The sequence below is a fragment of the Myotis yumanensis genome, unplaced genomic scaffold (genome assembly GCF_028538775.1).
Source record: "Myotis yumanensis isolate MYYU_CA2020_CCGP unplaced genomic scaffold, mMyoYum1.0.hap1 SCAF_17, whole genome shotgun sequence".
NCBI lineage: Eukaryota > Metazoa > Chordata > Mammalia > Chiroptera > Vespertilionidae > Myotis > Myotis yumanensis.
Genome location: NW_027223768.1, coordinates 35,334,609 through 35,348,342, shown reverse-complemented (window position 1 = coordinate 35,348,342; position 13,734 = coordinate 35,334,609). Strand labels below are relative to the sequence as shown.

The following is a 13,734-nucleotide window of genomic DNA, read 5'->3' as shown; positions in this document are numbered from 1 at the left end:
CACACCAGCATGAACCCCCAGGCCAGCAGTTCTCCAGGCGCTTTTCCTCCTGCAGGACAGCCACAATGTCATCAGGTAACAGTGACGCTCCATGCCCTGAGCAATGTGCACCGTCTCCCCTCTCATTGAGAAGAACTACCCTAATGCCCAGGGATGCCATAGAAAGCTGGATGCTGAACAAACAATTCCGTAAAAACAAAGCCCTAACTGGGAAAATTCCAATACACAAAACCCAGCAAATATCCCTACCTCAGACCTACAGTCTCCTAAATCATCGCTATGTTCATTTGATTCATTTGTTTGAGTTCAAATACAAATACAAATCTTGGTTCTCCCATAAGGAACAGCCCCCAGTCCTGTTGGCTACCACAAGCTGGGAAGTTTTCCAGCTTGTTTATACCGAGAGATGACTTCCACCCTAGCAACCGCCATTAGGTTAGTGATGACGGGGATCCATCAGGCATTCCAAGATGGTAACACCATCTAGTGGAATCAACAGAGCATCTCTAGCAACCTAACGCCCATCTTCCCTCTGGGGCAGTGGGAAGAATACTCTTGTACTCCAATACAGAATATTAATTCCAGAAGTGTCTCAGCTGATTTGATCACATATTAAATCCATAAATTAACATGCACCTTATTAATGACATTCAAATTAATTGATGTGGTATCCCTAGCCAAAATGAAATTTGTAATTACATGCTACAAAATTAGAGCTTATTACTGCTTCTCTCTAAGGACCTTTCAGATCTGTGATTCTACATCATCTATGATTGTGGAACATTTGTTTCTAATCAGACATAATTGTGTTGGTGAAACCTCGGTAAAGGCTAGATGAAAGGTGACTTAAAAAGTTGGTGACTCATTCTACAAGTATCTGTTGACTATGTTGTGCCAAGCAGGTTCTAGGCTCTGGGCTCAGAGCAGATAAGTCATACAAGGTCCCTGCTCTCAGGGAGTTTACAGACTATTGAGGGTAGCGGCAGACAAGAAACGAGTAAAAATGTTAACAAAATGAGGGCAGAGTGACCATAATTTTAAAAGGTAAAATAAAAGGGAAAAGAGGGGTTGGGGGTTGGGGTGGTCAGATGTCTCTTGGAGGAGATATTTGAGATCCAAAGAGGAATTAGTCTTCTCATGATGAAATTTCTTTTATTTTATTTATTTATTTTTTTTTAAATATATATGTTTTTTATTTTATTTTTTTTTATATATTTTATTGATTTTTTACAGAGAGGAAGGGAGAGAGATAGAGAGCTAGAAACATCGATGAGAGAGAAACATCGATCAGCTGCCTCCTGCACATCTCCCACCGGGGATGTGCCCGCAACCCAGGTACGTGCCCTTGACCGGAATCGAACCCGGGACCCCTCAGTCCGCAGGCCGACGCTCTATCCACTGAGCCAAACCGGTTTCGGCTGAAATTTCTTTTAAAAACAACCATTCCTGCCCGGCCGGCGTGGCTCAGTGGTTGAGGGTGGACCTGTGAACCAGGAGGTCATGGGTTCGATTCCCAGTCAAGGGCACATGCCCGGGTTGTGGGTTCGATCCCCAGTGTGGGGCCTGCAGGAGGCGGCCGATGCCTGATGCTCTCTCATCATGGATGTTTCTCTCTCTCTCCCTCTTCCTTTCTCTCTGAAATCAATAAAAATATATATTTAAAAAAATAATAATAAAATAAAATAAAAACAACCATTCCAGAACATAAATCCAGATGAGCCTTTTTCAACTTTTTTGGGACTCCTCTCTGGTTTTTGCTTTCAGAGCCAATGTATGAACTTTATTTAAAAAGCAGGCTTGCCCTAACTGGTTTGGCTCAGTGGACAGAGCGTCGACCTGTAGACTGAAGGGTCCCAGGTTTGATTCCGGTCAAGGGCATGTACCTTGGTTTCGGGCACATCCCCAGTAGGGGGTGTGAAGGAGGCAGCTGATCAATGTTTCTCTCTCATTGATGTTTCTAACTCTCTATACCTCTCCCTTTCTCTCTGTAAAAAAATCAATAAAAATATATTTTTTTTAAAAAAAAAGCAGGCTTGCCCTGGAGGTGTTGCCCCCGTATACTGAAAGATTGAGTTTGATTCCAGTCAAGGCACATTTCCTCTCTGAAATCAATAAAATATATGTATGTTTTAAAAGGATAGTACTGAGTTCAAGGGAAGAATAAAAGAACAAAACCTGGAAAGCAGTTCCAAAACCTCTTCCCTTATAGTTCAGCCTTCTAGACCTTCTGTTCTCATTGTATCTCTAGGGTACCCTCCCAATGGGTCCAGCCACCCACTTTCCGTAAACTGCTTCCCCTCCTTCCTTGCTGAGGTGAGGAAGTCTGCCAATGGTAAAACACTGATGTAACACAAGTTACATAGTAATACATACCCCACCTTGTGTTCTCTTTCCATGATTTCTCTTTAAATTCCCTATGTTTAACCTGTCACTAAAACGTATTAACTGAAAGCTTGCTTGATAAATCCTCAAAGTAAGCAGGATTAAGAGAGATCTATTTATCCTATTTATTACACCTATTGTTATAGATTTTGATATCATGCTGCCTCTGTATTTTGAAGTCATAACCGACCCACACACATAAAGTCTCGCTGGAGCAAATCCAAGGAGAAAAAAGCTGTTTTGTATTGATTACAGAGCATTCAACCAAGTCCATAAGTAAAGAATCCTAATTTCTGATGTAGAAGAATTCCAAACAGCTGACATTTGAGTCAAAATCAGTTAAGTAAAGAAATATCAGCTTGGCCTGCATGGCTCAGTGATTGGGCGTCAACCTATGAACTAAGAGGTCAAGGTTTGATTCCTGGTCAGGGCATATGCCCAGGTTGCAGGCTTGATCCCAAGTAGGGGGAGTGCAGGAGGCAGTTGATCAATGAATCATTGATGTTTCTCTCTCTCTCTCCCTCTCTGAAATCAATATATATATATATATATATATATATATATATATATATATATATGACATCTTTACACACATAAAAAGAAATTAAGGCATTAGCCAGTTTGGCTCAGTAAATAGAGCATCAGCCTGTGGACTGGAGGGTCCCAGGTTCCATCCCGATGAAGAGCACATGCTTGGGTTGCGGGCTCGATCCTCAGTAGGGGGCATGTAGGAGGCAGCCGATCAGTGATTCTCTCTCATCATTGATGTTTCTCTCTTTTCCTGTCCCTTCCTCTCTGAAATCAATAAAAATATATTTTAAAAAAAAATTAAGTCTCTCACCTTAAAAGGTACCCTGGGGGCAGCATACTTACTTTTAGACAGTACCAAGAATGCCTTTATAGCCCCAGCTGGTTTGGCTCAGTGGATAGAGTGTCAGCCTGTGGACTGACGGGTCCCGGGTTCAATTCCAATCAAGGACACATGCCCGGGTTGCAGGCTCAATCCCCAGTAGGAGGCATGCAGGAGGCAGATCAATGATTCTCTCTCATCATTGATGTTTCTATCTCTCCCTCCCTCTCCCTTCCTCTCTGAAATCAATAAAAACTTTTAAAAAAAAGAATGCCTTCATATTATCTCTATATTAGGTACTTTCATAAATGATACAATTTCTTTGAGAAAAAATTAAGTATTTCCATTATTTTTAAAAGGTACATAGAGGACCCAAAGAAGTCTCTAAATGAGACCACTAAATTCTATGTGTAACTATCGAAATTTCTTGGGTCAACAATTAAATCTTCTGTTAAAGTAGAAAAACCCACAGCACAATTTCTATAGGATATCAGGATAGTCATAGCAATAAATCTGGCTTGATGTGAATATGGCCATTTTCATATATTTCCCTGGAAAGAGACAAAAATGCTTAAATCCCCAAGACGGTAATAAAAAGAACTAGCAATTCAATTGGTGCTAAGTACTAATTATCTGCAACTAAATATTAGTTTCTTTCCTTTCAGTTCAGAAATATACCTTTAATAATTTTCTTCATTAACTAAGATCCATATGCCTTAACCCATTAAGAGGCTTGCTGTAACCCAAATGTTTATCTTTTTTTCAGGGTAGAACATTTTGTTTTTTCTGATGTTACTATCTCATTCAGTATCATACATGGGAGAATATCATGATTTACAAAACCATGGTTATCAATAATGCACAAAATAGAAAAACAGATTTCCCTGCTACTTAGGAGAAACACTGTGCTAAGCCCAGCATATGAATTTTACTGCTTCTTTTTACTGTTTTCTTTGCACAGAAGCAGATGGTTGGAGCCAATTTTGGATTCTAATCCCCAGTCTCTAAGTGGGGCCTTTCATACTCAAAGAACCAAATTCTTCTTTCTACTACTAAAACATGGTTTCCAGTTACTAGTATATTTACCCCATTATCATTCCTGTCCTTCAATGAACTGAGATGCAGTTTACATATCACAGCCATTTTAAACCACAGAAATTTGTCCAGCCCCTCTAAGCTTCTACAAAAATACCCAATTTAAACCTGAAAATCCTGCTCAGTAATTCCAAAGCCAATGTAAAGTGCTATGAAACATAAAATATAAAGTTGAACCAAAATATCACATAAAATTTAATAATTGGAAATGTATTTATTACAATGTACAGATTAAATTATATACACAAATAGACTTTTACTATAAAATCCCAACAAAATGGTTACATTTTACTCATTGGATCAGTAGAAGCCAATTCAGACGTCTTCTAGCCCCCTAAATTCACCTTCCTTAAATTATAGAAAAATAAAATCTGATAGTTTTGATTTCAAGTTAATGATGAAGAGGTGCTGTTATTACACTCAAAAAGGGAAATTTTACCTGTCTGTACGAAGCCTTTCACATGCTACATTGATACTTAAAGCACCATTGCAAGACTTTAAATGCAATGTTCGATTAGAGTTTCCAAGGATTTTTGTTTTAAGATGGTGGTCTAACTTTGTTTCAACAACTAGGATTGGAATGAAACTAATAAGAATTGTTTTTCTCCTTCAATCCAACTTAAACATGATCCCTTCTGTCCTTCTCACCACCCTCTGATCACTTCTTTTAAAGGAGGGAAGTAAAAGGGAGAATTGTTAAGCACGCTGTTACTCATTTGGTAGTGAGGTTGAGGTTGGAATTCCAAGAGAACAATTTCCCGAAATCCAGTTCATGTAAAATAGCTTTCTTTCCGTATCGGCAGAGGTGCTAGACTTCAGAAGCACAAAACACAACCTAAATCTCTGACATAAGGTAGTATACTTCACTCCGGTTTTAAAGAATGCATATGCATTTTCAACAGCTTTTTTCAGGGTAAATAATGCCTTCTTTCCACCTGACACAGCTGGTGCCTGGAACCAACCTACTTTCATGGTGCTTCACATTCCTGATTACCTAACGCGGGGGAGCACAAAACACCTTGACAAGAATCTGACCTTATGTTGCTGCACTCTCCATGTGTTTATGTGAATATATATATATGAACGCTAGAGGCAGTTCTTGGAGCAAACCAGATAGAAATAAAATAATGACCAAGTAGATTATTAACTGAGGTAGTATCCCTGCAAGCACTTCTAATGAAACATCATCCCTACACTGAAACTAGTTCAAAATTAAGAGGTCATCTATTCTACTCACGTTTTCCATGACGAGAGGCACGTGGAGTAACAACTGACCGTTAAGGAGTTGGTTAGCACTCCCTCAACCTAACAGGTGCACACCAGGTGGAGCTACCTAAATTAACCAAGCACAACCAGTCACTGCAAAAACTTGGGATTCAAAAGGAAATTTTGGGCTAGAGATATGAAGACTTCCTGGTTGTTAAATCTATAGTTCTTTCCTTTCCTGAACGTATAGCCCCTGCTTCTCTCATTATTCCTTCTCTCCTTATTAAAACAGAACACAATAAACTTGGATACGGACTGAAGTCTCTATTTTACATTTCAAACTGGAAAATTCCAAACTGCCCATTCCCAAGTTTACAGTCACCCTGACAGATTTTAAAAGTGACACAGTGCCGAGGCCTGACAATAATAACACTGCTTTCTGTTGAGAGCATATACAACAAAACCATATTGCTCTGATGTTTCTTATCTTCTTCCTAGGAGAATTCTAAGCTTTTAATTTTAAAAAATATAAATACCTATGATGTAATTATTACTTTCTGATCTCTTTTACAACAATTTCCATCTGTTAAAAGATACAAAGAACCATTTATCTAGAAACTACAATAACATATACAGGACCCTCTCCAAAACAGTTTACACAGAAATTAAATATATTAGATGTTAAAATTTGGCAGAAAGATATAGCTTTCCTAAAGTAACAGAGTACACACATGTTGATTTTGTGGCAATCCTTGGAAATATCTTAGTAATAATTAACCTAGAAATGAAAACCTACCCATTTTCTTACAGAGAAAAAAAAAAGTGACACAAAATAATGTACCTTAAATTGGTAGCATACACAAGATTATTTTCTTAGCCTTAAGGTAGAAAGGCCAAGTCACTGAAATAAGATAATACAGAGAAAACATAAAAGCCCATTAATTTCAGAATCTTGGAGGGAAAAGCCCTGGCCGGTGTGGCTCAGTTGGTTGGAGTGTCGTCCCAAAAGGTGTTGGGTTCGATTCCCAGTCAGGGCACATCCCTAATCCAGGTTGGGGCGAGTATGGGAGGCAATTTATCTATGTTTAGCTCTCGCTTCCCCCCACCCCTTCCTCTTTCTGAAATCAATGGGGAAAAACTAAACTGGGACGGGTGTGGGGTGAAGAGGGGGTCAGTGGGGGGAAAAAGGACAACTGAAATACTTTCAACAATAAAATTGGAAAGAAAAAAAAGAATGTTGGAGGGAAAAAGTAAAAAGAGCCCAGTTTTTAGACAGGTACACGTAATTTAAATTAAAATACAAAATGGGCTTTGACCCCTACATTGTTTCCCAAGAAAATAAGTTTTGAAAGTGCAGAGTTACACCTTAAGAGGTTCCTTTTTCACCTCAAGAAGCAAACACCATCCAAAAACACATCTGACTAAAGAAACAAGGTAAGATTAGAAATCACACATCTCATCCTTCATTATAGGGCTTGGCTTCCAACCTGGACATTTCTGAGTGGGATATGTTGCAAAACAATATTAAACAAGGTTGCTGGATCCAAGTTACATATCCTCTAAAAAAAAAAAATGGTCCAAGGACAGCTGCCAATTTTTGTCTTAAAAGAAACCTCTGAAGTAAGAGTTACTTAGTGTATGCTAGGGCTGGAGGCTATTACGTCATCTGAACATGGCTAGAAAGCATCAAGTCCCTTGAAGCATGCTTCCTGGAGTCTCTGAAACATTCTTTCTCTGTGCTCAAATGTCAAGCAATATCCAATAGCGTCTTCTGTTTCTTGAATTCGTTTCTGGAACCTGCATCCATCCCGTGCAAATTCTTCCCATGGTCCTTTGCGATCCTCATCACCACTTATATAATACTCAGTAACTTCTTCAAGGAAGGTTACCTATGAAGACAAAAACGAACTTTAATCACTCTCTAGGATCTTATAATCATCAATGAGGTAATTAACCTTTTATGCTACTAACTCTTTAAAGAGTATCAAATATCTTACAAGAATATTTGGTCTCAACTATAAAAGTGGGGGGAAAAAAAGGGTTCTGACTAGATGGCATCCGAGTAAAAAACAATAGGCAGCCCTAGCTGGTTTGGCTCAGTAGATAGAGCGTAGGCCTGTGGACTAAAGAGTCCTAGGTTCAATTCTGATCAAGGGCACATGTCCAGGTTGCGGGCTCAATCCCCAGTAGGGGGTGTGCATGGGGCAGCTGATTCTCTCTCATCACAGAAATCAATAAAAATATATTAAAAACAACAAACCAATGGGCACCTTGTCATCTGCCCTATCCCCTTGTGGTTTTTGATGTTAATAAAATGAATCCAGATGGGGAATTTCGATATTCCTGATGCTATTAATCTTTACTTATTAAATCCTTAGTGATATTCAATTCTGTGAAACCCTTCTTCGAAAATGATAAATGTCTTCAAACAAGTTTTCGGAAATATATACCTGGAAGTCAAGGCTATTATAACACAAAAGCTTAAACAAAATCTTTACTTATTTCGATTCTTCCTTTTTAAAAGAAGTTACTTGTCAGTGCTTTCCAATTTTTTAATCATGAACATGTGGTGTTATTCTTAATATTACTTTTGTAATCAGAGTACAGAACAGGAATTTACTTAATTAGCAAAGTGTAACAAAATTAACATCTCTTTAAGGTTATCTGTATCTTTAAATGCCTAAGCGACCAGTTGACTGTTAGCTATGACGTGCACTGACCACCAGGGGGAAGACGCTCAACGCAAAGGCATGGAAACATGGAACAGACTGATGAATCTCAGCGGGAAGTGGGGAGGGGGGAGGACGGGAAGAGATTAACCAAATATCTTACATGCATACTAGAGGCCTGGTGCACCCATGCACCGGTGGGGTCCCTAAGCCTGGCCTGCAGGGATCGGGCCAAAACCATCAGTCTGACATCCCCCAAGGGGTCCAGGATTTCGAGAGGGTGCAGGCCAGGCGGAGGGACTCCACCAGTGCACGGACCTCTAGTGATACTATAAGAGATTATGTAACTAAGTTAAAAATCCTTCTTGTATTCCTCTTCAACGTGCTGTCACTATATACAGGGTGTCCCAAAAACATGTATACACACTTTAACAGCTGCTAACTCACTTAATTTCACTCCTTTTCAGGTTCAACTGATTTGAAATAATGGGTGAAACCAGACTAAGCTCTGAACAAAGAAAATTTATGTACTAGACATTTTTGGGGGATACATAAAAGATAAAGCTTACGGTACAAAACCATCAACAGCTGACGAATTGAGGCACACAAATACCGAACAAAATGATTCTTGATGTTTGCGATTCCATTGCTTCGAGTTATCAGTAGTGCCTGGACCAGAACGGTCATCAGTTTGAAAACAGGCACTGACAAAAAAAATTATTCATTTCTGTAGATTCTTTTACATTTTGAAAATGAACTGTATGTTAACAAACACTGACTTTATAATCATTCAAAGTGTGTATACATTTTTTGGGACACCCTATATACATAAAATTGTGCATATTGTCATACACATGATCACATGTAATGAGTCACAGTCCCCATTAATCCCTATTTAATTTCCAATAAGTCTCTTTGTAAGATATCAAACCCCAAAAGTAAATAGGTACTTGCTTTTAAAGTATGCTCAACAGTTTCATCAGCTAACCCCACTGTGGCCTACTACTTTCATTCCCCTTACATCAGGCCAATAAATGCCCCCGAGGACAATTAGTAGGTATGGTATGTAAACCCTTACAGATATTGCATTCTAGTGTCACTTACTGTCACTAAGATAAATAATAGCAACATTTACATAGTGTTTACCATATACCAGGCTCTTTTTCAAAGCACTCTACAATTTTTATCTCGTTTAATCCTCACATCAACCCTATAGGGTACTATTATACAGATAAGGAAACAGACAAAACAGAAGTTAACTGACTTGTTCAAATCACACAGCTTCTATGTGGTATAAATAGGATTCAAACCCTGAGTCTGGCTCCACAATCTGTACCATGTTAGGCATTTTAAACTCCTAGATCTAAGTAAGAGCTTCATTTTAAGCACTGGGCACTACTGATTATTCCCATATATCTAAAGAATGGCAAGAAGGCAAGGGCTGTCAAATAATTTAACCATATTTTAGGCATAATCTTTGATAAATGTTGCTTCTAGTTCGGTCAACAGTCTCAAACCTACTTGACTCATTCCATTTTTACTCAATGAGCAGGCTAAAATGAGACATGCAACTGGCTTGACATCCCTGAACAATAAGAGCTACCATTTAAAGGCAAGACAATGAATTACGAGTTTTGTTTACTCATCTCGTTTGAATCATGCAATAACTCATTCGGTATTATTATTATTCCCATACGATAAATGAGTTATTCGAAGCCATGAGAGGTCAAGTTACTTCCCAGGTTTGGCTGTATTCCCAAACCTCTTGGCCCTAACCACTCAGAAGTAAGGAACACAGGTCTCCAGGTGGCAAGTGGTCATTCCATTGCCCTGCTGTTTCTTACATAATTCACTAAGTAGGTCACTGAGTCAGGGGCCCCTTAAAAAGATAGAGAAAAGCTGTATTATGATGATACAGAAGTGTAAACTAAAATTTCCATTTTTTTTAACATGACTTACTTTGCATCTACAGGTAAGACATAAGATTATCACATTTTAACGATATTTCCTACCCCCAAAATAGTTTGAAAGTATTAAACTAGACATTTAGAGCCAATGGGTGAGGGTACTCTCCACTGGAAACTCCCAGATGCTGCAGAATGTGAGGTCAATAATCCATCCACTCCTCTCTCTGTCCAAATAAAGGTACAGGTAACGAAAGAAACTTTTCCTCTACAATAAAAGATACCCTGTGTGTTTGGAGAGGCTTTCTCTCCAATTAATAACTTTAGCTGGAAGATAAAATGCTCCATAAAGTTTTACAATTAGACTGGGAATAGGAAGCAACTACTTAAGGTAACCCAAATAAGTGACCATCATTGTTTTACATAATTATTAACCTGTAGAGCTAATGACAACTAGTATTGCATTCTTAAAGGCAACACTACTTCCTGTGTTTTTTTTAAACAGAATTAAAGTCATGTACATGTCACAATTTTTAATGCTAAAATTATTTCCTTTCATGGTAAAAAAAAACACAAAAAACAGGTTAATCTGACTTGCTCCTTGGTCCCGTCATTCCTCCAGGTTCGAATGGAAAGGAATGAAGACACTTAGTATGACATACCATATTTAACAACATTTGAAAATTCTGTGGCTACACTAGGCCTTCCCAATCTCGGGAAATTAAGTCATGTATACACACGGTTTAACTTTTCAATTCCTTAAAAAAGAGTGTAAAGGTGAAGCATGTAGGGCTATAGCTCCGAGTTGCCAACAAAAATGGCACTTTCCTGCTAACATCTGTACACTGGCATCTCCCGTTTGGACAGGAACAACATTCTACTCGTCAAGCATATGCACTGTACTACTACCCCTCCAGGAAAGTCATGCTGCTATACTTAACCAAATCACAACAGTCTGTACATATCATCCAACAAGTTAAAAGAAACAAACAAACCTTTTTTCTCTTGATATGCGTGTGTCCTCCAGAAAGAACCCCACCCCTTACCAAGTCTGGACATTCACGGTCTCGGCTCCCTAACAGTTGCACCTCACAGGAAAGTAAGGTGTGACACTCAGAGATGGTCACAATGGGCTCAGATGGCCTCTCTGAATCATGGCAGCCTTTCCAATTTTTCCCTGCTGTTTGAAAAGGAGCCTTAAAATTTAAAAGGTTGTAGGGGTCATCCGATTTACAGAAAGAGTTCCACAGTTTGAGGCTCTCTGCTTCATCTGCACTAGATTCCCAGTCATCTTCCTCCTCAGAATTACGGTCAGGAGACTCAGGAAGGAGGCTTCCAGTCTGGGGAGAATTCTCCTCCAGATCAGACTTGTCAGACAGATCCTTCTCTGAGTCAGAGGAGTCTCCAGGTGCAGTTCGGGCAGCAGTCTGAATCGCTGCTGTAAAGTTTTGGGGATTATAAGGATCTACACTGTGGAAAGAGTTCCAAAGGTGAAGCCCCTCAGAGTCTTGCTCAAGGTCTGATTCTGAGAGCGAGCCATCACTGTCAAAGCCGTCATCCTCAGCGTCCTCATCCCAATCCTCACCTTCTGAGTCAGAACTTGCCTCCAGGTCACTGGCCGCACCTCCCAAAATGTAATCTATCAATCGGTTGCTACAGGCCGGCCTGGCAGACACGGGAAGGTCATCGTCTATGTCTGAGAAGTCAGCTACACTTAGGCGGTCCTCCTCGGGCTCTCTTTCCATAGGGGCCTCACCAGACAGACAGCTTTCCACTGGGTCCTGCCTTTCCCCAGCAAGAGGAGCCTCTTTGGTCAATTCTTGTCCTTCTCCCGTGGGCTCCGGGGCGGTTCCGGGACTGGCTCCGGCAGGAGGAACGCCTCCGCAGGGCTTCGGGTCCATCCGGAGGAGGCTGTGTTCCTCCTCCAGGCTATGGTAGCCATGATCTTGGTCAGGCGTGGGTAACGCCTGCCCCTTGCTAGGCTGCTGAAGGAATTCCAGCCGTTTCATGCGAACGTGGTGAATCTCGGGCAGGCCTTCCCTCGAGCGAGGCGAGCATCCCTGCCAGGAGGAGCAGGCGACCTCTGCCTTCAGTGGCCGCGGGGGAGAACAATCCTCCGGCGGACAGCTGCTCTCCGGGCCGGTTACCGGCTGCAAGTCCACGAGCTCGCCACCGGCGATGAAGTTCTGACAGCTCCGCTCCAGCGGGGAAAGGCAGTCCAGATAAGAGGGGCTCAGCAAATAGGAGACGGAGCTGAAGCTGCTGACGCGGTGAACGTGCTGCGGCCCGGAGGGCGCCAGGCCAAGGTCCCGGCCAGATAACAGCCGGGCGGCCAGGCCGCCCTGCAACAGCTCCACGCGCCACAGCTGCTGCTCCAGCAGAGCCGCGTGGGCCGCGGGGTGCGAGGCCCTGCCCTGGGCTTTCGGGTCGGGGAGCGAGCACTCCCAGTGCATCCCCTCCTCCAGCAGGTCCAGAAGACCCGCGGCGGCTGGGTCGACCGAGGCGTCCAGCCCCAGCGAACTCAGAGATTTCGGCCCCGTGGGGGCGGCGGGCTCCTCCCGGGCCCTCAGGAGGCTGTAGCCCGCGGCGAACTCGAGCCACCGGGCCGGAACCAGGCCGCCGAGGAGCTGGCTCCACACCAGCAGCTTCTGCAGCAGGCCGGGGAGCGGCGTCAGGAGCTGGGAGAGCAGCTTCACCCAGAAGCTGGACCGAGCCTCGGGCCCGGGCGAGGACAGCGGCTTGGGGTCCCCGGGGTGCTCGGCGGCGGCGCCGGGTGGCGAGCGCCGAGGGAAGAAGGGCGGCAGGTCCGCTCCCGGCTCCATGGCCTCTGCTCCCGGCAGGGTCTCAGCGAGGTGCGCGGCCCGGCGGCTGGATCGGACGCGAGGCGGGGAGGCCTACACGGCCCCGGCCTCGCCTCGTGGCGGAGTCGGCGTCCCAGACCGGTCCCCGGGGCAGCAGAAGAGCCACAGCGGGCGGCGGCCTCGGCCGCGGGCAGCAGACGGCAGTCCGGAGAGGCCGGCGCAGGCGGCGGCGACACCCATGCCGGCGGGAAGGAGGGTCCTAGTCCGCTCGAGGCACCATCCAGAGGCCTCTCGCGGTGGCAGCACGACTTTCCACCCCTCGCAGCGCGTCCCCCCGCAAGGGCTGGGCGGCCCAGCAGACGGGCGCGGAGACTAACCGAGCTCAAAATGGCCGCAGGGCCGGCGTCGAGCGGGACAACCCCGGCCACCAGGCGGGAACGTACGGCGGCCGAGAAGCCCACCCCTCGCCGCGGAACGTCACTCGCAGAGCCCAGCGGGCGGGCCCTTCCGCCTTCTTCCCGCGGCAGCTGATTGGCCAGGCCCGGTCCCTGTCGGCTTCTTCACTCTCCCGGACGCGCCGCTCGCCGGAGGTTGCATCAGCCCTGCCCGGCTCTGCGCGTGCGCACTCGCTTCCCCGGGCTCCTAGGAGACCGCCCCTCCTCCGCCCTCGGGCGACAGGGAGCGTTTCCCAATAACCCGCGAGTTCCCCGGGGCCCTTTTAAGGGCCTGATGCAGGCACACGTGTGCACACGTAACCTAGGCTTGCATAGATCGGGGTTCAGTGCTAAACAGATCATCACCTGAGATCTGAGTTTAATAAGAGTTGG

The 13,734-nt window shown here is 43.5% G+C and overlaps 1 protein-coding gene across 1 annotated transcript; it reads right to left on the bottom strand.

Moving 5' to 3' along the window:
* Positions 1-4,516: 4,516 nt before the first annotated feature.
* PPP1R15B (protein phosphatase 1 regulatory subunit 15B) lies at positions 4,517-13,333 on the bottom strand. Its single transcript, XM_070397586.1, has 2 exons — positions 11,102-13,333; positions 4,517-7,422 (listed from the first exon to the last, which is right to left on the bottom strand). Exons 1-2 carry the CDS (start codon positions 12,926-12,928, stop codon positions 7,210-7,212), a joined length of 2,040 nt encoding a protein of 679 aa, XP_070253687.1. The 5' UTR covers positions 12,929-13,333; the 3' UTR covers positions 4,517-7,209.
* Positions 13,334-13,734: the final 401 nt, after the last annotated feature.